The 27,037-nt window shown below is 36.5% G+C and overlaps 1 protein-coding gene across 1 annotated transcript in view; it reads left to right on the forward strand.

Moving 5' to 3' along the window:
* Positions 1-23,744, forward strand: part of LOC149573871 (uncharacterized) — a 60,303-nt gene extending 36,559 nt beyond the window's left edge. Inside the window, exon 3 of the mRNA XM_089814532.1 lies at positions 23,280-23,744. Coding sequence (XP_089670658.1) covers positions 23,280-23,353 — 74 coding nt within the window. The 3' untranslated portion in view covers positions 23,354-23,744. The remainder of the gene's footprint in view (positions 1-23,279) is intronic.
* Positions 23,745-27,037: the final 3,293 nt, after the last annotated feature.

A 27,037-nucleotide genomic window follows, 5' to 3' on the forward strand; every position in this document is an offset into this window, starting at 1 on the left:
ATTCCTTGTTAGAGGATGGACCTTGTTAGGAGTCTATGAATACATTCAGTACATATGAGTTGCTGCTAGGAGACTTTGAATCCCTGTTAGGAGATTTCAACCCTCTAGGAGATTCCAACCCTGTTAGGAGTTGTAGAAGACAACTGGACCCACTGCCCAAACAGCTTCAAGGGCAAGACCGATGAACCCACTGTCCAAATGATCTCTATATTATTGCTTCCAGAATAATAGAATGGTACTGTATTGCTCCTTCCTCTTTCTCTGTCCTGTCAACCGGACCTTTGCTCCTTCTGATCTTGTAACTAGATCACAAATCTCATATCCAATAATCCCTTGGATCGCTCACATGCATTCAGTAAGCACTCTACTCCTTTTCACACTTTGCACTTCAACGATCACAATACTTGAATACTCCACAATCAATCAAGGAAAACATCTTTCCTTTATACCATATCTTCATAATAATTCCTTGAGTCGGCCTTGAGGCTTTCCCAATTAATTATAAGAAGATAATTAATTAATTACAATTACAATAGCACTTTTGGCTCATAGTCTATACGAAACTTTACGCGTGCGATACTAGTGCTTGCACACTCGTTGACTGTCCGCTGTCACTGCTTGACTGCGCATCTCTTCATTACATCTCAGATGTAAACCAACAAACATTAGTAACTGCTTTTCCAATACTCTGTCTCTGAACTGCTCTTTGTAAATCAGTCACAACTTCTGTACGTCTTCAACTCAGATTCTGGGCACTTGACCATGCCATCAAGACACTGTGCCAAACATGTCCATTATTGCGGATCACCAGACAATCAAACCATGGTCCATATTATTAAGATCTCTATCTGCTACTCAGCTAGTCTTTACAAAAATCGTGCTATGTTGACATCAATGACAAATACAGTCATGAATGCAATATGTTAATACTCTCCAAGGCTCAGAATACTCCCCCAAAGTAGTATCATCAACATTCATGCTAACATAACTGTCGATTGTTGGATATGAAATTGATAGCAAAGAGTTAACACTAATAGCTTAAGGTGGCCTACCATATTCATGGGAGCCATTCGTTCAAGGAATAAGTGCAAGATCAAAACTCCCAAAATTTGATTGGTTAGAATTTGACTGTCTACAAGAAGAAACTAGACAAATGACAAAAAGAAATAAACAAAAACCTATAGATGAGGATATTCATGTTTTACACACTAATTCTCATACGAAAGGTAAGAAGAATTTCAAAAGAAAGAGAATTTTTCATGGAAATGGTTCATCCAAATGGAGGAAAGATGTTTCCTGAATCCAATGTTTTAGATGTGATTAGTATGGACACTATGCAATCAAGTGCCTTGATAGGACAAAGATACAAGCATCGTTTGCAAAGGTTGAAAAAAAAAAAATATTAAATGATTCTAAGAAATTTGTCTTTTACTTAGCATTATCAAATCATGCATCAAACAAATTTAACACTTGGGTGATTGATAGTGGGTCATCAAGGCACATTATAGGATTCAAAGAACACCTAGACACTATGGTAGAAGAAACTGACGAAGAAGTAATAATTGGGGATGATTCTGTACATTCAGTTAGAGTTGGAACTTCCATCATCAAATTGGAATCATGCATCACTATTCAACTCTCGGGTAATATTTGTACCAAGAATTAAGAGAAATTTAGTATTCATATTAGCCCTAGAAGACAACGGATATAGGGTCACCTTCATGGATGGGAAAGTTTTGGCATGGCCAAAGAACACCATAAAGAAAGCTCAAACCATAGATATAAGGCCCAGATACCTATAAGATGTTTGCACTGAGACAAAACGAGCCCTTATCCATCAGACTTCTAACTAAAATGAGATCTGGCATCGAAGACTAGGACATATTCGCTTTCACACTCCAACCTCCATGGAAAATTTGGTTACAGGACTATCCAAATTAAATCAATCTCATAGTGGGGCATGCAAAGGGTGTGCCTTAAGGAAAAACACTAAGGGAACTTTTCAAAATAACTTGAGTAGAACCCAAAATATATTAGAATTAGTCCACTTTGACTTATGTTGACCCATGTCTGTTCCCTCTATGGGAGGATATTTTTGTGGATGACCTCCAGAAAGACTTGGATATACTTTCTCAAGTGTAAAGAGTCAGATGAAATCTTCAACAAGTTTAAGGAATTCAAAGCTCATACATAAATTTTTTCTAGAAAGAAAATCAAAATATTGATAAGAGATAATGGGAAAGAATACATCTTTGAATTTTTTAAAGAATTTCGTGTTAATGCCGAGATTAAGAGAGAATTTAATGTACCCTATAATCCTCAACTAAATCGTGTTGTTGAGAGGAAAAATAGAACTATTGTAGAAGTTGCAAAAGCAATGTTATATGACCAAAACATAGAAACCTCATTTTGGGAAAAATGCTTCTAGGACATTTTGTCTATATTCAAAACAGATGCTCCCACTCACACCATGAAAACAAAACTCCTGAAGAAGCTTTTACTGGTTTAAAAATTGACACAAGTCACCTGAGAATATTTGGTTGTCTTGTTTACATCCATTTGCCTAAAGAGGAGGTCAAAACTAGAGCGAAAGAAAGGAATTTTTGTAGGCAATAGTGAAACCTTAGAAGCTTACAAAATATATATACTTGGAGAGACAAATAGAATTGAGCAAAGATGTCATCTTTGAGGAGGACATTACCTTCAAGAGGGCAAAGAGCTCTAATGAGATAGGAATTCAAGATTCACCTAAAGATATGGAGGAGGATCCCGTACCTGAGTTTCAAAGGGAGTACCCAGAAGAAACCACAAATGAAAAGCAAACTGCTCTTGAGAATCAAAGAGAGTATCAAGAGGAAAAACAAAATAATAAAAATAAAATGAGACCACTTTGGGCCAAAAAAATGATTGAGGAAACTAAATATTATGTAGCACCTAAAGGAACTTTCAAAGAAAGTAAGACCCAATAGATTCTCAAGTTATGTTGCCTTAATGAGTAAAATCGTTAATTCAGGACCTTCTAGTATTACAAAAGCTCTCAAGTATCAGGTATGGAAAGATGCTATGACACAAGGGTATCAATCCATCTTGAAAAATGTTGCACGGGAAATAGTACCTAGACCTAAAGAGAAATCTATTGTCTCTTCCAAATGGGTCTTCAAAATCAAACATGTTGCCGATGACGTTATAGAGAAACACAAAGCATGTCTTGTTGACAGAGAGTTCTCACAAAAGGAAGGTATTGATTGCGAAGAGACATTTGCGCTTGTTGCCTGATATACTTTTGTTACAACAATCATAGTTATTGCAGCAGCTAAAGGATGGAAGATCCATTAAATGGATGTGAAAACTACCATCTTGAATGAGACTATCAAAGAAGTCTATTTAGAACAACCTGAAGGTTTTGTGATTCATATTGCAACCTCACATGTATGAAAATTGAAGAAAGCCTTGTTGGACTTAAATAGGCTCCCCAAGCCTAGTATGAAAGGATTGGCATCTATCTTATGGTACTAGGGTTTATAAAGAATGATGCAAACCCAAACCTCTATTTTAAAGTTATTAAAGGTGTTATGTTTGATGAGGCCACAACCCAAGACAAAATGAACACAACAGGAAAAGGAGAATTTTATTATCAGAAATGATATGCTATTACATGCAGTATAGCAAAAATAGACTCAACTACATGCCCTATGGGCTTAAAATGTTAGCAGATTCTAGAGAAAGACCCTTCTCACAATACCTTCTCCCAAACTCCACAAAAAATGCCTCTACAATGCAAGAAATGACCTTAAAAGCCCCAAATTAGGTTTAGGATTAGAAATACATTATAGAATATGCCATTTAGTATCCACTGCCAGAGCAGAAGGTTCTAGAAGACACGTCAAAAGTTGGTGCAAAATTAGAGGAATCCATAAATGGTAGTCCAACTTCCTGGAGACATAATTTTTGATCCGGGACTCCAATTAACAAAATGTTTACATTTTCAGAAAGCTCTCGAAGCAGTTTGTGGCCATTAAAACCATCTTTGCTCATCCCTCATTTTTTAGGCTCCTATGAGGCCGTTTAGTGGCTCAAATCTGACTTTGAAGCATTCTTAGGGGGTCTCTAAGCAACTTAAAAATGCAATAACTTTCAAACCGTAAAGGCTTTTGACCTGATTCTTTTTCTGAAATGCTTTAAATTACAAGTACAATCATCCTTCCAACTTACACCCTCTAACTCATCATAATTATGGCTCAATTACAAAATAACTTATTTTTTGCATTGGTACATATCCCGAGGTGCTCAAAAACACTAACCCAAAAAACCAATAGTGGAACTATGAGAGTTGGAATCCCTATTTGGCCCAAATGGGTACCCATAAATATAAAGACATTAAACAGAAACTAATACTAAGCATATTTTTGGGTGATACAGGATTGCCCTTACACCATTGGATGCTCCTGCATCAAACACCTAGGGTAAATTGAAAAGTAACCTTGTCACTTTATAGTTGGTAGAGGAAAACCCAAACGGGCAACCTCTGTCTTGGATAACCAGGTTGAACCTTCCATGGTTGTCCCTTCCACTTTACTAGGCACTCCTCATATTGCATGTTTCTGGTGCTCCAGCCTACACGACTATCTATAATTTCTTCAATCTCCTCCTTCTCAGAAGTAGGAACGAGACATGGATCTAGTATTAGTTCTTCCTCTGCACCATCTTCATGATATTTTGTTGAGTCTGCGATATTGAAAACAAGGGAAATATGGATCCCATCTGGCAACTCCACTTCATTTGCGTTTCCTGAATCATGTTTCTTCAAAATCTTGCAGGGGCCAAATTTCTTCATCTTCATCTTGTTGTAGGTGATCACTGGAAATCATTCCTTCCTCAAGTACACCATAACCAGATCCCCAACTTGGAACTCTTTATGTCTCCTCTCTAGATCTGCTCGAGCCTTATACTGTAGATTCATCTTGGTAATATGTGCATGTACCTCCTCATGTAGGTACTTAATATGTTCAACAAAGTCTTCTACCTTGGCAGTAGTCCTCTCTCCTTGCTCCATCTTTTTCAACTTTGGTGCAGTCCTTGGACTACTCCCATACACAATTTGGAATGGTGATCTACCAGTACTTTATTCACAGAATTATTGTAAGCAAATTCGTCTTTTGGTAGAATCAAATCCCATCCGTTGGGCTTATCTCCTACTAAACACCTCAGCAAATTGCCTAAACTTTTATTCACCACTTCTATTTGTCCACCAGTTTGCGGATGATGTGCAGAATTGAACTTCGATTCTGTCTTCAACTACTTCCACAAAGTCCTCTAGAAATACCCAACAAATTTAGTATCTTTGTCAGAAACAATACTTTTTGGGAGATCATGTAGCCTCTCCACCTCGTTGAAAAACAAATTTGCAATATGCATTGCATCATGAGTCTTGTAGCATGGAATGAAATGCGCCATCTTGGAGAACCTATCAACCACCACAAATACTGAGTCATCATCCCTTTGTGTCCTTGGCAACCCAAGAACAAAATTCGTACTTATGTCCTCCCAGGAATTTGATGGAACATGCAATGGTTGATAGAGTCCAATATTTTAATTGACTCCTTTGGCTGTTTGAAATATTCAACAACTCTGCACAAACTTCTTCACATCCTGTAACAATTGAGGCCAAAAATAATGTTCACTAACAATGTCAATGGTCTTATCTCGACCCAAGCATCCTGCTAAGTTCTCCCTCATAGAACTCCTTGGGATACACAATTGGTTGCCTTTGAACAACATACCATCTTGGATCATGTAATCCAACCACTCGGTCCTGTATAGAGTAATAGTTTCTTTCTAAGCCTTCCAAGCCTTTGCAAAGGCAGGATCCCCAGGGTATAGATTCTTGAGTTTATCAAGCCTAACTACTTCAATCTGCATTTCTATTAGCAACAATTGTCTCCTACTTAATGCATTTGCAACTCTATTAGAACTTTCAGTTCTATGTTTCAATACAAATGAATAGCTCTGCAACTCTACCTATTTCAAATTTTTCTGATTCAATTTAACTTGGCTATTTAGGTATTGCAATGCCTGATGATTAGTATACAAGACAAATTCTTTGGGCAACAAATAATGCCTCCATTTCTTTAAGGCCTGAACTATTGCGTAAAACTCCTGATCATAAAAGAAATACTTCTTTGCATCATTCAATTTTTCGCTAAAATAGGCAATAGGCTTACCTTCTTGGCTCAACACAGCCCCGGTAGCACTACCATTAGCATCACAATCCACTTGGAACACTTTGTTAAAATCAGGAAGTGCCAACACATGTTGCTCTGTCACCTTCTTTAGCAACTCAAAACTCCTGGCAGCTCCTGTAGTCCACTTGAACTCTTTTCTATCCCCTCACATTGTTTCAGTTAGGGGTGCACATATACTACTAAAATTCCTAATGAACTTCCTGTAAAAACTAGCCAAACTATGGAATGACCTCACCTCAGTGGCAAACCTTGGAGTAGGCCATTTTAGGATGACCTTCACCTTCTCTGGGTCCATTTTGAGACCTTCAACTGATACAACAAACCCCAAATAGACTAACTCATTTTTGACAAAGCTACACTTCTTCAAATTAATCAACAATTTCTCTTCCTTCAACCTCTCAAGGACATTATGAATGTGCTACAAATGTTCATCTCGAGACTCATTGAAAATCAAAATATCATCCAAATAGACAATAATAAATTTTTCCAAAAATTTCTTTAGTACCTCATTCATAAGCCGCATGAAGGTGCTCGGTGTGTTGGTCAATCCAAAGGGCATGACTAACCACTCTTATAGACCCTCCTTGGTCTTGGATGCAGTCTTCCACTCATCTCCCTCTCTTATCCATATGCAGTCTTCAGTGAAGTATTGAGCTCCACTCAAGCAGTTCATAAAATTATCCATCCTTGGCAAAGGAAACTGGTACTTGATGGTTATCTTGTTTATAGTCTGAGAGTCTATACACGTCCTCCACTCTCCATCCTCCTTTGGTGCCAGTACTACAGGTACTACACATGGACTCAGACTCTCTCGAATCAAACCTTTCCTCAATAGCTTGTGAACTTGTCTGTTCAACTCCTCAGTCTCAATAGGAGTCATCCAATGAGCAACCTTGTTAGGAAAACTAGCTCTAGGGACTAAATCTATTTGATGACTGATTTGCCTTATAGGCAATAACCCTTCTGGGACATTATCAGATATGATATCTCCATACTCACATAATAGACCCGAGACTTCAACTGGAACTTCACTACTAGTTGTTGATGTGTGTTTTATGACCCACCATACAGTAGAACAAAATACCGAAATATCTTATCCTCTCTTGAATAAAGTCTCGTGTATGCTAAGATTGCTAGAAGATCATACGATGACTTCAAGGTTCCTTTAACATCAGGTCTTGATTGTGGATAAGCTCGGTGGTTAATGTGATTTGCTGATGATCACAAGGGGCCTTACATGTGTTTACTTTGATTCATTTCAAGCCATAATGGATGTGGGAGTTATCTAAAGGTTCTGCAATGAAGTACTTTTTTGGATTTATATGAAATATGTAGAAATGAAATGGGATCAGGTTTAGAGATTTCTAATCTATTCCTAAGGGTAGTGATGACAATAAATAGTACTCTGGTGGAAAAATTCCTCAATTTACCAAGCTCCGCTTCGCTAAGTTATACAACAACTACACGTGAATTGGTGCAATCTTCAAGGGTTATGCCAAAGATTTTCATACCACCACATACACCATCATAAAAACAATGTATATGAATGATCGAAGTTAAACATATGTATGAAATGGGTTTAGGCTAACTTTGCATAACGATTTAGAATCACTAAAACGTCAAAAGTATGAACCAAAGGAATTCATCAATACACCATCATATTCTCCATTGCAATCACAACAATTTAACTAGGCTAAATTTAATCTAATTGAGGGAATTTAAGAGAACAAGCAAGCACCAAGACAAATCAAGTATTCACCAAGCTTCAGTGAAAACTCTATTATCTTAGTACCTCATAGCAACAATCTCAAAAAATCCTCCCTTTACAAATGAGGAGTGAGGCCTTTAAATAGGTCCTCGATTACAACAGATGGTCCAAATGGCCACAATAACTGATGGCCCATATCATGGCACATCAACCCTAATTAGGGTTGGGGCAAAGAAAAGGAATCTATACTAATATAATAAGAAATCCACTACCATAGTGGGTAATAGATTCCAACTATGCATGCTTAAATAGATTCCAACTATCCATTACTCGATCAATGGTCAGTCTTCCTTCAATAAATTATTCTTGATTCTATTCTCTGAATGCCTAGAAGTTTGACTTGGAGACCTTAGTTCTTCATCAAAGATAGTTAGATATCATGAAATGATGATGGAAGCCATGTAAGCTTGAGTCCTTTCCAATTGTGTCATTTTATACCTAAGATCCAACTTTGAGTGACTTTTCTAAAAATCTCTCCTCAAACATTCTCGTCTTCCGTGTACTTTCTTGGAAATCTATCTCCATAAAATGGATTGGAATCCCTTGTTGATGATTATGTTAGTTTAGAATTTCTCCATATTGAACTTCCATCACCATGTTGTATTTTTGAATTTGATCTTTGATTATTGAACTTTTAATGTCTGGGACCGAATCACTCTTTATTTGGATGTCTTTGATGCTGGAACTAGAATTTGGGACTTGAGCATCTTTCTTGAATTTATAGAATTGGACCTTTCTCCTCCTGCAAAATAGAAATAAGCAATATAAGAATTATGCAAAAAAACTTCAAAATGAAACATATAGATCAATTACATATTCTATGTCTCTCTAGAAAGATATTTAGCAAAATTTTATGTACTCCTTGCAATTTACTCCATGAATGAGAAATTTTCCAAAACTTAGCCATTTTCATTTTTCCATGAAGGAGAAATTTCCAACACTTTTTTCTTCAACAAAGGAGGAATTTCCAACACTTAGCCATTTTTTTTTACATGAAGGAGATATTTCCAACACTTAGCCATTTTTTTCTTCCTTGAAGGAAGAGTTTCCAACACTAAGCCATTTTTTCTTCCATGAAGGAGGAATTTCCAACACTTAGTCATTTTTTCTTTCATGAAGGACAAATTTCAAACACTTGGCCATTTTTTCCAAGATTTCTAGTTTTCTTGTCAAAGGGAATTTTGGGTGGTCATGGATTTTGTCCATGATGGAAGAATTCCATAGCAACCATTTTTCTCCAAGGCAGGATTGTTTGAGTGGTCATGGATTTTGTCGATGATGGAAGAATTCTGCGACAACTGTTTTTCTCCAAGGCAGGAATTTTTGAGAGATCATGAATTTTGTCCACGATGGAAAAATTCTGCAACAACCATTTTTCTCCATGGCAGGATTTTTTGAATGTTCATGGATTTTATCCATGATGGAAGAATTTTGCAACAACCATTTTTCTCCAAGGCGGGATTTTTTGAGTGATCATGGATTTTGTCCATGATGGAAGAATTCTGTGACAATCATTTTTCCTGATGTTTTCATGCCTTTCCACTTTTGTACATTTTAAGGGTAATTCCAGACTTAACCATTTTTTGATTGACTATCTTGCTTGCTCATTCTTTTGGATATAGAAATAGGTACCCTTTTGGCTCTTTATCAACTACAACTCACTTGTTGCCAAAATAGACTTTGCAAAAATAATAAGTTTTCTTAAAGTCAAAATAAGGTCAATCCGAGAGGCCTTGAAATTTATTGAAAATAAACTTACTAAAAACAAACTTTCTAAAAATATTAAGTTGTTCCAAAGTCAAAATAAGGTCAATCTGGGAGGTAGTGAAATCTATTATAAAGAGACTTACTAATAATAGACAAGCTAAAAATATTATGTTAAGACTATCAATTCTCAAACAAGCAAACAATTTCTAGTTTGGGAGCCACATGTACAACGCTTTCCAAACTTGGCAAATTTACCAATTCTCATTCGAAAGTGGGGACCTTAGAAGACGTAGCCCAAGACTACCAAGAACTAAAGCCAAAAGGACAAGACCAAGAGAAAAAGGGGGAGGGTCTCTATTTGCAATGGGGTGATGGTGTGAAAACCTCACAACACTACCTTCCTTATCCTTTCTAGGAATTAAAGCATAACACATATGCTGATGTTTCATGCCATCCAAAAATTTTCTTCCATCAAGAAGACATACCGTAGCACCTACTGCATACCTTTTCATCCTCCTTTATCAAGGGCTTCAATTTGTGACGAACTTCATCCTTCGTTAGAGAATAGGTGTTTGCATGACCATCATATATAGCATGCCTATCATACTGCCACGACCTTCCCAACAACAAATGACATACTTCCATAGGGATGATGTCATAGAGGAACTCGTAATGGTAACTCCCAATCTTGAACTTTACCATACATCGTTCACTAACTAGGGCCTTTTGATCATCTTGCACCCATGCGATCCAATATGGATGGGGGTGTTTCTCCCTCTTGAGCTTTCGCTTTTAGACCCTCTCCTTTGACACCAAGTTGTCTGTGCTCCCACCATCAATAATCACATCACAACATTTACCCTCACACTTGCACTTGGTAGGAAACAAACTCCTCCTTTGTCCGGGTTCAGTCTCACTGCTCAGTAAGACCCTTCCATTTACAAGAATCTCTCGTCTTTCTGCAACCTTTGTATGCGATGACTTAGCATGATCTTCTACATGAGCAACCCTTGCTTGAGCATCAACTCTCCTAGCTGTCCTTCCTTGGTGTTGAGGGCACTCATAGGCATGATGGCCTTCTTCGTTGCAGTGAAAACATGTACCACAAAAGCCTCCTCTTCTCGAACCTTGTCTATGTCCTCTACCTCTTCCTCATTGGTCTCCAAAGTTTTGATCATGAGAGTGGTTGAAACCCTCATTCCTCTAGTTTCGGCTGGTACCCACATCTTCATTTTTCTTCTAGTTCGTATTTCAGCCTCCAAAAGACCTACCATTGCTCCTTCCTCAACCGCGCAAACTTTTTGTTTAGCTTCTCCTCAACTCACAATGCAAACTGGTATGCCTCTTCAATGCTGGTTATTCTAACCCATAGTTACATCGCCCTGGTAGACGGGGAACGGTGGGACGGGTGGGCAAGTTTCCAAGACAGGGGGAGAAAAGGGCCTTGATTTGGGGACGGCTAGGGGATGGCGGAGGGGGACGGGGGGTGGCAGAGGGAGTAGGGGTGTATATACTATAAATATGGTACTTAAAATGCTAGTTATGAAAAGATGTACTACAATTACACAATATAAGATATAAAGAGGTAAAAAACTTAAACACTGAACATTGCATTGAAGTTTTCAACTGAAACATCATGATTCATGATCAAATGATAAACAAACAATGAACATTGAACATCAACAAATAATAAATATTAGTCTATATATCAGTCTTTAGATCAATAGTATGAGTATGAGTATCTAGATTCTACTATCTAATAGTAATCAATGATCATATGAGTCATGACATAATGATGATTACAATAAGTATCATGTGCCATGAATCATGATATCAAAATAAGTACATAATGCAAACAAAAACTACAAGTCTCCAAGAGTCCAAATCAAAATGCTAAATCAAAATGCAAAATCAATGATCAATGATCATCCCCTGGAGGCTGGAAGTTGAAATTCATTGCCACTGAAATTATCAGTCTCTCCAAGATCAAGAGCCGAAAAGGGAACACCAACTAGCCCTGTGGCTGGATCTAAAGCATCCTCCTCATCAATTTGCGATGGCTTCTTAGGCTCTACATCCCATCGTGATGTTGGGCTCTCCTTGTACACACTTGTCTTGCGGTCATCGATATGCAACACGCCGTGTACAACCACTAGCTTCTCTGCTCTCTGAGAGGTAAGTCTATTCCTCTTAAGAGAGTGGATGAAGCTATATGTAGACCAATTCCTCTCAGAAGCTGAGGAACTAGAAACTTGAGACGAAAAATAATTGGCCAATGTGAGACTTGAGAATTAGAAGTTGAACAATGATCATTGACCAATGAATAATGATCCTTGACCAATGAACAATGAAAAGTTAAGAGTTGAGGAACTGAGTACTTGGGACAGCAAATGAATAGCTAGTGTGGTGGTTGTAGATTTTGCTCCATAAGCTGACCACCACAAAATGGGATCCTCTTGTGCTATAGTTTTGATATATGTCTTTGCCGCTTGATTGTAACCCCTAAGAGTAGCGAATTTGGTCCACTCAGTGCAAACTTTAGCTGCTGTCTCAAGGTTATACATCCTATCTATGCACTTGAAGAGCCCTTCCTTCACCTGAAAAAATTAAAAAAGTACAAATTATTAGCAAATAGAAGAATCAAGATGCTAGTAATGTAAATAATTTTAATTTATAAAATGATAAGAATCTAACTCTTAAGGCAAAGTCCTAAAGTTTTATATAATATAAATCACCTCATCATCGTGAAGTGGTGTAACTCTAACAGGCTTAGTCATGTACCACCTCGGATTCAATGCATATGAAGCCATGTGTAAGGGTGTGTTAAGTTTGTCTCATCTGCACTGAATAATAGGCCAAATGTGATCATTATAGAAGGCTAATGTGGGGTCCTCTCGCACAACTGCCCTCATCTGCCCAAGCATAGAATCAATGTACTCGTACACTTCTCCAAGTCTAGGCACATTCCTATCTCCATACTTGATCTCCTTGAAGATTGGCCTAATAATAGAGACAATGTATTTTGCATTGCTCAAAAATACATCACTCTTAACTTTATCCTTCACCCTCATCCCTTGCTTTGACCTAGAACCATCCCACTTATTCCATTCATTTGTCATAACCATTAGTTATAGTGGCTCCTACAACTCAAGCATTCTCTCCAAGAGAATGAAATAGGATGCATATCATGTCAATACTTGGATGACATTTTGTGGCCCAATCTCCTCAATGGCTTCCCGAAGAATCTGAAACTGAAAATCAGCATCTTTTCGATGCCTTGAACAATCAACCAACCTAAGAAAGAATGGTCCCTTTGTACATGTGACTATGACATTGATGAGTGGATGGTGTCTAATGTCCGTCCACCCATCCATGATAATGCCGCACCTCGATTTCTCCCAAACAACCCTCATGGTCTCCGTGGACTCACTAATCTTGGCATACTCATCATCCAAGATTTTAGTCCTCAATTTGTGCTCACTTGGTGGCACATGATGGTAACCCCGCCTTTGCTACATTGTGAAATGCCTCCTTAAAATAAGGAGACTGAGCAATATGAAGTGGAACGCCATTGGCAAATAACATTCTCCCATGCATGCATCTAACTTCTCTCTCATCTAGGCTGCAAACCGTTCTGCTATAGGGTTGTTGTCACTAGAATATGCCTTGCGTTTCCCCTTGCTCGTTTGGGCTGGTGCAACACCTATAGAGATATAAGTAGAGGAAGGTGCGGAGGCTGCCTCTAGCAATGTAGTAGATGAAGCTCTATGCTGTGGTCTAGAAGAAGCAATGCATCGTTGTTGTTGCCCCTGTATTTGATGCTCATGCACCTCTTGTATAGTCTGAATCTGCTGCCTACCAGCCAAGGTAGTAGGCATTGGAAGGCCCAAGTCCTTTGGAACTCTCTAAAGCTTGTTGAATTCAATTCTAAACTTCAAGTTTTTGGATTCAGTCAAAAACTTACATGGTAAGACATCTTTACCTGTCCAAAAGAGGGAGTGTGCATTCACTCTAGTGATGCTACCATACCATACATCACCGCAAATATTGCATCTCCACTTTCTTGTGCCACCTATTCTTGATCCGCTTGTTATTCTAGTGGCAAATTGTTTTAAAGGATATTTTGGATCAAACTTACCCTTAGCCCACTTTGCCAAAGATGGGGATGGTAAATCAATAGATGGAGTACCAGATATTACAAAATTAGTACCCATGGAAGTGGAACTAGTTTGGGCCCCTTGCTGATTTGGCCCAGCCCCAATGTCACTCTCATGCTCACCTCTCTCAATGGTGTCATCATCATCCTCAGCCCCAACCTCAGGCTTAGGTTCATATTTTGGTTCATTGCCACTATTTGAATGAAATTCCATCTCATCATCACTAGGAGTATCAATGTGGGAGCTCATTTTGACACTACATTTCACAAAATGAAAAAAATAAAATTAATAAAGTTAACAATTTGAATTTACAAAATTTAAAACTAAATAACAGGAATTTGCAAAATGAAACATCAAAAATCTTAATCTATTATTTAATATTTATAAATGATTCAATGAATGAATGATAATCATAACTATAACAAAATAAAACAACACTCATTTAGAACTAAAAACATTGAGCAATAATTTATAAACATGCATTTGAAAATTAGAAAAACAAGTTGAAAACCCTACCTTTTGCTTGAAAAACTCCTCAACAAGATGGTAAACCCTCCTCTTTTTCTTGCTCCTAGGCTCTCCTTTTTCACTTGCAAACACTTTCTTCACTCATGCACAAACCCTTATTTCAGCTCTTCACTCTTCTTCTTGCTGTTGCAAACAATGAGAAATGCAAATGTGAATAAAAATGAAGAATAGAAGGTGATGGAACCCTAAATTTTGGCAAATTTTAGAGCTCCAAACACCATGACAAAGGGAAAATCTCTAGATCTTACCCACTACCAATATGCTTCAAACCAATAAAAGTTATTATGAGAATCGTGGGAGACACTATAATTATTGAAATTGATGACTGGACTATCAGACTGTGATTTGTTTTTCATGGAATATATGTTGGTGAACTAGCATGCCATACTGGCCCAATCACTCGTGTTGAATACTTGAGTGCTGACCAAGCGTGAGAAATGTTGAGTGAGTTGTTTGCTGAAGCTTTCAAACAAAAGTACTTACATGCTTGGAGATTTTGGTTATGCATAATTTCTTGATGGGACTCTTCAGATTGAAGAAAGTGATGCATGACTTTTGATTCTGAAAAAGCATTAGACAGGAACAAATTTTTGACAAGCTTTAAAGATTGAAGGAAATGCAACTCCAGAATAAGGGATAAATTTTCAAGCTGCAGAAATGCCCAGAAAACCAAACACGTTCCAGAGTAGCACTGGTTTTAAAGCCATGAGAAAGACGATGTCATCATGTGTTCCTCCACCAGAGATCAATGTGTCCTAGACAATATGCCTGTGAAAGATAGAATGATCGAACCTTAGATCCCCAACTCTGAAAATCATTGCAAACTGTAACTACTGTAGTATTGAGGAAATATGAATTGAGAAAGATGGTTTTACAATCATAAAGTAATTTCTGCATCAACAAAGATTCCAGTATATTGTGCAGCCCAGTTCCAAACACAAATAACCATTGTTTGGAAAATTGCAAATACAATTCAATAAGTGTGGTGAAAATGAGGATGCTGTGGTTGAAGAGTCTAAACAGAAACTTCAAGCAATGTCATCTCCAGCCTACAATGATGCTGACCAGAATACACAGCCCAGGCGATCAGTCTTTCATTACTACGAGTTAGGAACAAAGATGGGTGTGGGCATACTTAGATGCCTTGATCACTATGCAAAAACAAGCTTTCCTATAGCGTTGGAAGACAAAAATGAATGAATGAACATTATTTGCGAACCAATGTTTGACACGGTAAGGTTGTAACAGGGAGTGATAAAGTCATACATAATAAGCATGATGTGCGATAAAGCCTCGTAACAAGAGGAAAAATATTAAATTTGCAAATTCCGCACATTTGAAGAGGGTTCTACGCGAATAAGAGTTTTTTGAGATTATTAAAAATAAATACCAAACATATTTGGCAAAATGGCACCTGAGGCAGTGTATGTGGAAGTTTTTCCTACATCTGGCAGTATAAAAAATTGAAGGAACTAGCAGAAGACAAAATCTCGGGAGTAAGGAGATTGTCCACCAAATTATTAAACGTGCGATGCGTGAAGATAAAGTTTTATTTAAAAAAAAAACATATTGCTGGGCCTATCGGTATTTGAAAATAGCATACAATGTTAATAAAGTTAACATTTAAAAGAGACTCCAAAGTATATTTAAGAAAACTATTTAAAGTGGTGCGATTAAATTAAAAAGGAATCATTATCAAATGGGTGTAATTACCTATTTTTAATAATATGACTCTTGACTTTGAAAAGTCATGTCTCTATATTATTAAGATATAAAAAGGAGACATTCATTTACAACAAAAAAAAAAGAGGAGAAATATAGAAGTCATTTAGAAGGAGAAGCATTTTATATTTTTATTGTACGGAGGGATAAGGGCTATATTACGATTCTGTAATAAAAATGCCATTATTTTATTTTCAATAAAATAAAATGTCTTTTGTTTGTTTTTAATGGCGTGGAGATTTAAATTGTAGATGAATCGTCCTTCATAATTATATTTTAAAATTCTGTATATAATTTTGTTATCAAATAAGTGGACATGTTCAGTTAGCGTTTTAAATTTGATCATCATAGGTGTTGTGAAATATTTAATTGTTTCCGCAGCTATGTCCAGTTTGTCTCAGTAGAGTTAAAATTCAATTTGGACTAATTTAAATATTGCATTATAATTGGTTTGTCGCATCTGGACTATCAAAATTATTGGCAATACAAGTGCATTGAACATTATGAATTTGTATGTAAAAGTTCACCGGAGTTGACTCTATCACCCAGATGAGCAAAGGCACTGGTCTTTTTATTGAAGTCAAAAAATCTATATTCCTCCTGCAAGCATCAAATTCATTATTTACAAAATTTATACAAAACATTCAATCATCAAGTATTCAGCATCCAATTTCAGTTTTATTTTGATCGAGTTCAAAGACCTTGCCAGCTGAGGAACTTGCAAAGTTTAAATTCGCTATAGAAAACCCTTGAATTGAGTAGTCAGTGTTTAAGGTGAAGGTTTACCCGCCTGGGTGTAGCGGAGCCCGAGGTGCAGGAAATCTAAGCAATTTCCGTTCATTGGCCATAACTGATTGAGAAGTCCTATCAGAGAAGTGGCAAGCTCTTGGATTTCCAATCTGCGGTTTTGGGAACCAACAGATTGGCGACTCTACTGGGGAGAGTTGCTTGCAACAGGTGTTGTGCAGTTACCTAGAGTTTCAAAGTTCGTGGATCAGTATCAAAAAACAGTTGTAACAGTGGAAGTGTACTCTGCTGGAAGTAAGAACCCGGAAGATAAATACATTCCTCGAAAGAGGTGGCGACTCTATTCAATAAAGTTTCAGTTGGTAACTTTGTTGAGGGAAAGGACTCATAAGGAAATAATTTGATCATGCACAATGGAGAATATCTACTATGATCAGGAGGTGGATCTATGTTACACCATGGAGGAAGAATATATACACCCTTTAGATGCCTTTTTCAATTTGGAAAGATATGAAGGCGAGACTTCAGCACATTTGTTTGTAAGGATGGTGGATATTTTTTGGGAAGTACCTTTAGACATCATGCCTTCACGCAAGGAATTGATAAGAAAGTTTTGTGAATTGGGAATTTCACCAAAAGATCCTGATTTGATGCTTCTCTTCCAAATAATCGAGGAAAGTTCAAGTTACATATCTCTTTTGGATGCATTTTGAAATTTAGAAAAGCAAGAAGATGAATTTGCAACAGAGTTCTTCCTGAGAATGTTTTATGCTTATCAAGAAATACCTTCAGAATACAAACCTCCATCATCTAATCTTCTCTACAGGATGTGGGAATTAGGCCTCTTATATGATCGTTAGTTTCTTAACTTTCTTGAACTTATGGATAAAGAGCTGGTTGTAGATGATAATGAATGCAGGACTGAAATAACAAATGGGTCAAGTGAAGTTTCAGATTCAAGTAGAGATGAAATTTTTGAACATTTTGAAGGAGAATCAGCTCGTGATGATATGTATATGCCTATAGATGATGATGAATGTGAAAATGAGGAAGAGGATTCCCTAAGCGTGGAAGAGATTTCAGCCTTGTTAGGTCAGGAATATCAGAAGTAGGTTGAGAAAAATGGTCCAAATTTTTCTCAAATCACCATGGTGAGCAAGTTGATGAATCAGTGCATTCTAAGGAGGTATTGGATGAAAGATGTGATCATTCTGAAGAATCATGTTATGAAGATGAAATAGAATTGTACACAATGTTTGAACAGGAAGAAGTTTTAGAGTATATTGCTGATGAAGATATCCCCCTTGCTGGTCAAACAAATTATGATTCTCAAAGCAATGAAGTTAGTGCACTATTTGATGAAACACTTGATGATCCAGGTGAAAGCTCTTCTAAAGCCATGCCTGAATTCTCTATGTTCGTAAACCATTTGTTTGAGGAGCAAGCAGAAGGAGATATGCCTGAGTTCACCACGTTCTCAAATCCATTGTTTGAAGAAGATCTCTTGGGCGACCAAATCCATCAGCACCATGGTGAAGATGGCAGGCCTAACAGTGATTTGGAAGCTGAAGAAACTCATGATGTACAATCAAAAGATGAGATATCTTCTAGTTCATCCCATGAGCAGGAGTGGCAGCAAACATCTGAAGGAGCAACAGAATCAGCCATGCATAATGAGGAGAATGTGGAGAATAATTCTGAAAAATTTTCGAGTATAATATCTGATGGAGTTCTTGATGAGGGAGAGGCAGAATTTTCTGAATATAAACCATTTCCAGTGTCTTATTGTGAGGATAAGCAATATCCGGAGTATGGGAACAAAGCATATTGTGACTGTAAGGATCATCTATTCAGCAAAAATCATAGAGCACATGATGATTTCTTGAAGGCTAAACATGAGACGGATACCAAAGAATGCATTGGTAAAATAGAAGCAATATGTATCACTCATAGAAGTGATGGCATCATGATCAGCAAGTTGAAAGTGTTACAAGATGAGAACTTTGTGTTTGATAGAGGGAAGAATATATGTTCAGTTTTGGGGGGGTGGCCTGGGGCCACCCAATTTTCACCTTGCATCATGTTAAGCATGAATGCTTAGTCTTCTCTCCAGAGATAGCTAGAATCTTGCTATGCTCACAGGGAGCATACGTCCCCGGAAAGAGCCACTGATGGAACCCTAAATTTTGGCAAATTTTAGAGCTCCAAACACCATGACAAAGGGAAAATCTCTAGATCTTACCCACTACCAATATGCTTTAAACCAATAAAAGTTATTATGAGAATGGTGGGAGACACTATAATTATTGAAATTGATGACTGGACTATCAGACTGTGATTTGTTTTTCATGGAATATATGCTGGTGAACTAGTATGCCATACTGGCCCAATCACTTGTGTTGAATACTTGAGTGCTGACAAAGTGTGAGAAATGTTGAGTGAGTTGTCTGCTGAAGCTTTCAGACAAAAGTATTTACATGCTTGGAGATTTTGGTTATGCATAATTTCTTGATGGGACTCTTCAGATTGAAGAAAGTGATGCATGACTTGATTCTGAAAAAGCATTAGACAGGAACAAATTTTTGACAAGCTTTTAAGATTGAAGGAAATGCAACTCCAGAATAAGGGATAAATTTTCAAGCTGCAGAAATGCCCAGAAAACCAAACACATTCCAGAGTAGCACTGGTTTTAAAGCCATGAGAAAGACGATGTCATCATGTGTTCCTCCACCAGAGATCAATGTGTCCTAGACAATATGCCTATGAAAGATAGAATGATCAAACCTTAGATCCCCAACTCTGAAAATCATTGCAAACTGTAACTACTGTAGTATTGAGGAAATATGAATTGAGAAAGATGGTTTTACAATCATAAAGTAATTTTTGCATCAACAAAGATCCCAGTATATTGTGCAGCCCAGTTCCAAAACACAAATAACCATTGTTTGGAAAATTGCGAATACAATTCAACAAGTGTGGTGAAAATGAGGATGCTGTGGTTGAAGAGTCTAAACAGAAACTTCAAGCAATGTCATCTCCAGCCTACAATGATGCTGACCAGAATACACAGCCCAGGCGATCAGTCTTTCATTACTACGAGTTAGGAACAAAGATGGGTGTGGGCATACTAGGATGCCTTGATCACTATGCAAAAACAAGCTTTCCTACAGCGTTGGAAGACAAAAATGAATGAATGAACATTATCTGCGAACCAATGTTTGACACGGTAAGGTTGTAACAGGGAGCGATAAAGTCATACATAATAAGCATGATGTGTGATAAAACCTCGTAACAAGAGGAAAAATATTAAATCTGCAAATTCCGCACATTTGAAGAGGGTTCTACACGAATAAGAGTTTTTTGAGATTATTAAAAATAAATACCAAACATATTTGGCAAAATGGCACCTGAAGCAGAGAGTATGTGGAAATTTTTCCTACGTCTGGCAGTATAAAAAATTGAAGGAACTAGCAGAAGACAATATCTCGGGAGTAAGGAGATTGTCCACCAAATTATTAAACGTGCGATGCGTGAAGATAAAGTTTTATTTAAAAAACAAACATATTGCTTGGCCTATCGGTATTTGAAAATAACATACAATGTTAATAAAGTTAACATTTAAAAGAGGCTCCAAAGTATATTTAAGAAAACTATTTAAAGTGGTGTGATTAAATTAAAAAGGAATCATTATCAAATGGGTGTAATTACCTATTTTTAATAATATGACTCTTGACTTTGAAGAGTCATGTCTCTATATTATTAAGATATAAAAAGGAGACATTCATTTACAACCAAAAAAAAAGAGGAGAAATATAGAAGTCATTTAGAAGGAGAAGCATTTTATATTTTTATTGTACCGAGGGATAAGGGCTATATTATGATTCTGTAATAAAAATGCCATTATTTTATTTTCAATAAAATAAAATGTCTTTTGTTTGTTTTTAATGGCATGGAGATTTAAATTGTAGACGAATCATCCTTCATAATTATATTTTAAAATTCTGTATATAATTTTGTTATCAGATAAGTGGACATGGTTAGTTAGCATTTTAAATTTGATCATCATAGGTGTTGTGAAATATTTAATTGTTTCCGCAGCTATGTCCAGTTTGTCTTAGTAGAGTTAAAATTCAATCTGGACTAATTTAAATATTGCATTATAATTGGTTTGTCGCATCTGGACTATCAAAATTATTGGCAGTACAAGTGCATTGAACATTATGAAGTTGTATGTAAAAGTTCACCGTAGTTGACTCTATCGCCCAGATGAGCAAAGGCACTGGTCTTTTTATTGAAGTCAGAAAATCTATATTCCTCCTGCAAGCATCAAATTCATTATTTACAAAATTTATACAAAACATTCAATCATCAAGTATTCAGCATCCAATTTCAGTTTTGTTTTGATCGAGTTCAAAGACCTTGCCAGCTGAGGAACTCGCAAAGTTTAAATTCTCTATAGAAAACCCTTGAATTGAGTAGTCAGTGTTCAAGGTGAAGGTTTACCTGCCTGGGTGTAGCGGAGCTCGAAGTGCAGGGTAATCTAAGCGATTTCCGTTCGTTGGCCATAACTGATTGAGAAGTCCTATCAGAGAAGTGGCAGGCTCTTGGATTTCCAATCTGCGGTTTTGGGAACCAACAGAAGGCTTTTGATGAAAGGAGGAAGGAATGGGCCGCACAACCCAATAGCATAAAAATAGAAACATTAAAACATTATAAAAATGCCTTAAAACTTTTTAATTTTTAACGTGCCTCTTTTGCTTGCCATGGGAGACGTTCTGGCGTCCCCCCACAATAAAGAAGATTCCTTTGCGCCCCCCCGCACCCACACTCGAAGATGTCTCACCGTCTCTAGCGGCAATGGCGCTCTAAGTGGCACCGCCCGAAACGCTGAGACGTCGTCCCCCTGTATCAGGGGCGTCCCCATCTTCAAGATAGCCCAGTTTTTGGGGGGGGGGGGGGGACGCGTCCCCGTGTTACACTAGCTATATATATGTATTTATGTTATTAGCAGATCAAGGAGATTGTGTCATCGAATTTATCTAAATGAAGCTATTCATCAACATTAATAAATTGTTTAACATAGGTTGTAGGTTGTTGGGAGTTCGTTCCTAAATGTAGGATTGGTTGTTTCATTTTTTGGTAAAAATCCATTCTACAATGTAATATTCATCAACTCAAAATAGTAATGATAATATTTGGTGCTTTTAATACAAAAAACATATATTTTGTTTCATGTGCAAGTGTAGTAATTATATTTTGATTTATATTTATTTAATATATTATATGATTTTTCAATTTGCCCGGTCTTTTCTCCAGTCTGAGTGGTGAGCTCACATGGATTTGGAAAATGGGTCTTGCTGAATTTGTGCCGAGTCCAGATCTGGAGATAGCCCTGTCATCTATCATGAGCTAACATGAAGAGTTGGCCACCTAAAAGGATTCTGCATCCATGAGATATGCTGTTGTCTAGACATCTATAAATGCAGAGGTAGCCAAAACATTGTTCCTTACTGAGAATTCTATGAAAACTGTAAAATGGTCATCTAAAATGCTTGAAATGTGTCAACTAATTGAAACTTGAACGCTTCCAAATCTGTCAACAATGTGGGACATCCAAAATTTAAGTATCTGGAAAATGCTGGTGCTATGCCACAGTTTAGAGCATGGTTTATAAGTAACGCAGCTTATCCTTGTACCCAATTATAGTATTTAAACTCAACTAACTCAAAAGTACATTTGATGATCTGTAACACTAATGATTTGAGAAAACATATGCATATGGTATTACGAAATTTCAAGCTCACTTTTCCCAGATGGAAAGTTCATGTGCAAAGACTGTCTTAACATTTTTTATGTCTCATTCGGCCACGTTTACGACTAGACACGTATTTGTAAATTCTCACGCAGAGCCTTATATACAGATTTTGAGAAATGTAGACAAAATTTCTTAAACCAGGGGAAGCTGTAGAGAAACACTTCTGTGTGGTCATAAAGTAAAAGACTCTATGAACAATGAAATGTCTAGTTACTACCACTTTGGTGCAAGATTGAAACAATTTCCAACATTCATTCTTTCTTGTTTCATTCTGAAGAATCAGAAATTCAGGGAATATTCTAAATGTTCAACATAGAAGTCTTATGGCATGTGCACATGATTCCCTTACAAATAGGTTGTTTAACAGTGATATGCCCCGTCACAATGTGGACAGATGTTTTAAAACCATTTGCCATTTGTCTGTTTTTACCCATCAGGACCTCTCTCTCTACCTTATTTTTTGTTTGCTACCCCTTGAAGGATGCATTGAATTCTCACTTTAAGTTATTGAATAATTTTTTGTGAATGGCTCATAGCTTAAAATTATTTTGAATTTTTGCAAGTTTTGATCTTGAATGGCTGTATGGTTGCAGGGTATGTCCAGAAAATAACAATGCGAAATGATATAGATGTCATGGAGGACCTGGATGATGGAAAACCTCCATGAGTAGGAAATCACTCTGAGCAAAAATATTGGAGGAGGAAATGATTCAGTAGGCAAATAATATAAAAAAATGATATGTATACCCATTCATTTACAATAAATTCATGTTTCTAGGTTCAATTTTATTTTCAAGGGACAAATAGGTGACGATTAATTATTTTGCTTGCAATGTATCACATGACATTGCTCCATGTTTTTGCTGACTTTATTGTAATGGCCCTGCCTTCAAGAGGAACTTTATTGTGTTATAGGTGTTGAGATAATCAGCTTCATCTGACTTCAGAAATGGTCAATTATATTGTTTTCATCCTTTTTGACAAAACCTTCACAATACGAGGGCACTTCTGTCTTGTTTACATTTATATTTTTTAAAAATTATCCTCCTTCAATATCATAGCTCAGAACTTACTGTTCTCTTGACTTCTGCCTTCTTTACATTTATATTTTGTAAACATCATCTTCAGTAATATCATACCTCAGAACTTATTGTTCTCTTGTGCTGTCATATGTTTTTCCTTTTTATTCAAAAAGAACGACACTTGATAATGTGGTATATTCCTGCTGGTGGCATTGTTATCTTTAGACATATTTGGAGAAATTGAACTGCATAACAAAAAGCTCCCCAAGGCATTTTCCAAAGTTAAGGACCCTTCACATACACAAACATCATGCTGGTAGTATCATAAAAATACATTAAAACTGTGTATTAAGCTTATTGCCTTAACCAAATCTTGATACTACGCTTACAAAGTCGTCAATATAGCCGACTCTTTGTTTTGAGTTGATTGAACTTTGAGTGTATATCTATGAAACCAGTAGCTTATCATCATTTTCTCTTTCAGAAGCCCTCAGCTACATCTGTCCAGACTAAAAACTTCAGCAGCCAGTTGAAATGAACAGATCGAAGGAGGATATTGAGGTTTCTAGGATCAAAGATGACACTACCTTGAAAGACTGATTCTATGAACCATGGTTTGTAGTTGGACATGCATGGATGCAGTAAATTTGATAGTAATAAAACCACAGTCAACTTAAAGAAGGTAAGAGATTTACACATTTCTAGTAAATAATTGCAGATACGAGTATTCAATTTTTGGGATCATAATATGGTGAATAACTTTCAAAATCAAGTAGCCAAAAAAAAAAAAAAAAAATGTTATGACAAGTTCGCAATCCTTTGTGGGAAGCTGGGGGCACGTGGGAATTGTAATTTGAAAGTGCATTTCATTCCAACTTACAGTTTTATGATTGATGGCAATTTCATTCATGATTCCCTTGTCAGCATAGTTTATCATAAACGCCAATTCTATTCCAATGTTTCAGCATACTCGAGGTACAACTCTATAAAGAATAAAATTGGTGGAACCTTTTAGAGAAGTTTCAGTGTGCCATGTGGACTAATAACATGGTAAGAACAGGCTTACTACATAACCCAAGTAGGGAACATGGCGAGAATGCATATCTTGGGGCATATTAAAGGAAAGGCAAGACTTTTATTGGCACAATTGAGGATGGGATCGCATAATTTCAGATGTGAGGTAGGTATGTGGAAGAGGCCCAAGGAGGCTTGGGAGGAGATAACTTGTATCTTTTGTAGGACAGGTGCAATTGAATCAGAATGACACTTTCTTTTGGAATGTGTAGTGTATGATGATATTTTGACACATTATGAAGCCATCTTAAAAGTGGATGACATGCATAGTTTATTTGGAGAAGATAAGATCAACCAAATGGATGACTTTTGGTTAAAAGCCATAACAGAAGATAGGGAGAGGAAAATAATATGTAGATGGTTCAGTGTTATGATTTTTCGGTCCCTTAGACTGTTTGGTCTCGTAGACATCATTAAAATCTTTCATTCATTATGGAAATGTTTTATGGCATCACACTTAACCTAGACATCCTAACTTCACACATTTATACAGTCTGAATTATATGAGGGATTTCAATGATTTATTTTTGTCAATTTTTGTATGTGAGGTTACATCTTAAAAATATTTATTGGCTTTTGGGTATTACAAATTCTTTGTAGAAGGAAATAGTCTATAGCACAATGGTAAGTTGCAAGTCTCTCATTTGGACATCTTGGGTTGGAGTCTACTCAAGCTCAACAAATAATTATAATTAATCTCAGCTTTGACCCATTAACCATAAAAAAAAAATTTCTTTGTAGAGATCATCAAATGTCAAAGGGTGAAAAAGTGGCTAGTGTCATAGATACCCACTCAAAGATGCACCAATAACTATTCACTCAAAATTGTCAGTACTTGTGAATAATTGTTCTAGTAGTCTTGCATAACTATCCCAATATTGGCTAAGGCAATGAGGAAATCATTTCCCCTATGGCTGCCTAGTTGATTGATGGCCCAAGCAAGAGGACAAGTCAGAGCACGAAAAAGGCTATTGAAGTTGCTCCCAGTTCGTCTGTCAAAGACCTTTAGGAGGTTGTTAATACGGGTAAAGAATTGGCTAAGGCAACAAAGGAGTTGGTGTAAGTTTGCTCTATTTTTTGCAGGTATTGGTTGTTGGTTTGGGTTTTTGGTCTTGGCTCTTATTGTTGGATGTTTAGCAGTTTTTACTTTCTAGCTTTCAATCTGTATATTTGTCTATATTTAGGTTTTAGGTCCTTATAAAACTTGTTTTTTTGGCTTGTTTCCATTTTTGTAGGTTCCATGTCTTTGTAAAACTTGGTGGAACATTTAGGTTGATTATATATATATTTTGGTTTTTGTATGGGGGTTCGAGTCCCCTGAAACCTATTTTTACTGTAATCCAAAAAACTATCCCAATATTAGTGCACAAATGGGCCAGTTACCAACTAAAAAAGTTAAAAATGACCAACTTTTGGTACAAGTGTTATTATTTTTAGGAGTCCTTTAAAATTAGTAATTGGCAAGTCAAGTGTGCATGGAGTCTCTGGTTATTAGAACACATTCAATTACATATGCTCTTACCCTAGAAGAGATAATATCTTTTCACGACATGGTTGACAATTAAAATTTAAACTGTTTAAATTATTTATAAATAATTTGGAGAGGAAATGTTTTGAGGTGAGATTTTAATCTATAGCACTGAAGTTAACACTTTAAATAAAGAATTACATATGAAAAAATAATGAATAATGAAAACCAAATAAAATGCACATAAGAAGTGAGAGATTGTTGAGGTGATTTTTAGGAACCAAATAAAATGCACATAAGAAGTGAGAGATTGTTGAGGTGATTTTTAGGAACATAAATATCAAGAGTCCTACTATAAATATTAAGAGTCCTCTAACTTGGCTTGTGGTAAACACTCGAGGATTCGATAAATTGTTTAAATTAAGGGATAAAAGTAGAAAGAGACAAAGACTATCTTAACAAGAGATGCAACGCGTCAAAGTTCCTATGAATAATTGGAAAAGAAGGAAAATAAAGATTTATAGATAAAAATGAACGATATAAAGGAAGGATAGGAAGAAAGGGCTAAAATAGAGAACAATATGCTATTATAAGGACAAGTAAAGGTAGAATGATAGAGAGAGTTGAAGAGAATTTAAAAAATATTAATAATTATATTATTTTGAGAAATACATAAATAACAGCAAAATTTATATTAATCTAAGTTGAAATATTTAATTTTTAAAAACAAATTTGTTGATTACTTAATTCTAACAAACAAAAGATCTAGTAAGTTTGAGGGGTAGTA

Source organism: Cupressus sempervirens, chromosome 2 (genome assembly GCF_028749045.1).
Source record: "Cupressus sempervirens isolate cs-2001-9-10 chromosome 2, ASM2874904v1, whole genome shotgun sequence".
In the NCBI taxonomy this organism is placed as follows: Eukaryota; Viridiplantae; Streptophyta; class Pinopsida; order Cupressales; family Cupressaceae; genus Cupressus; species Cupressus sempervirens.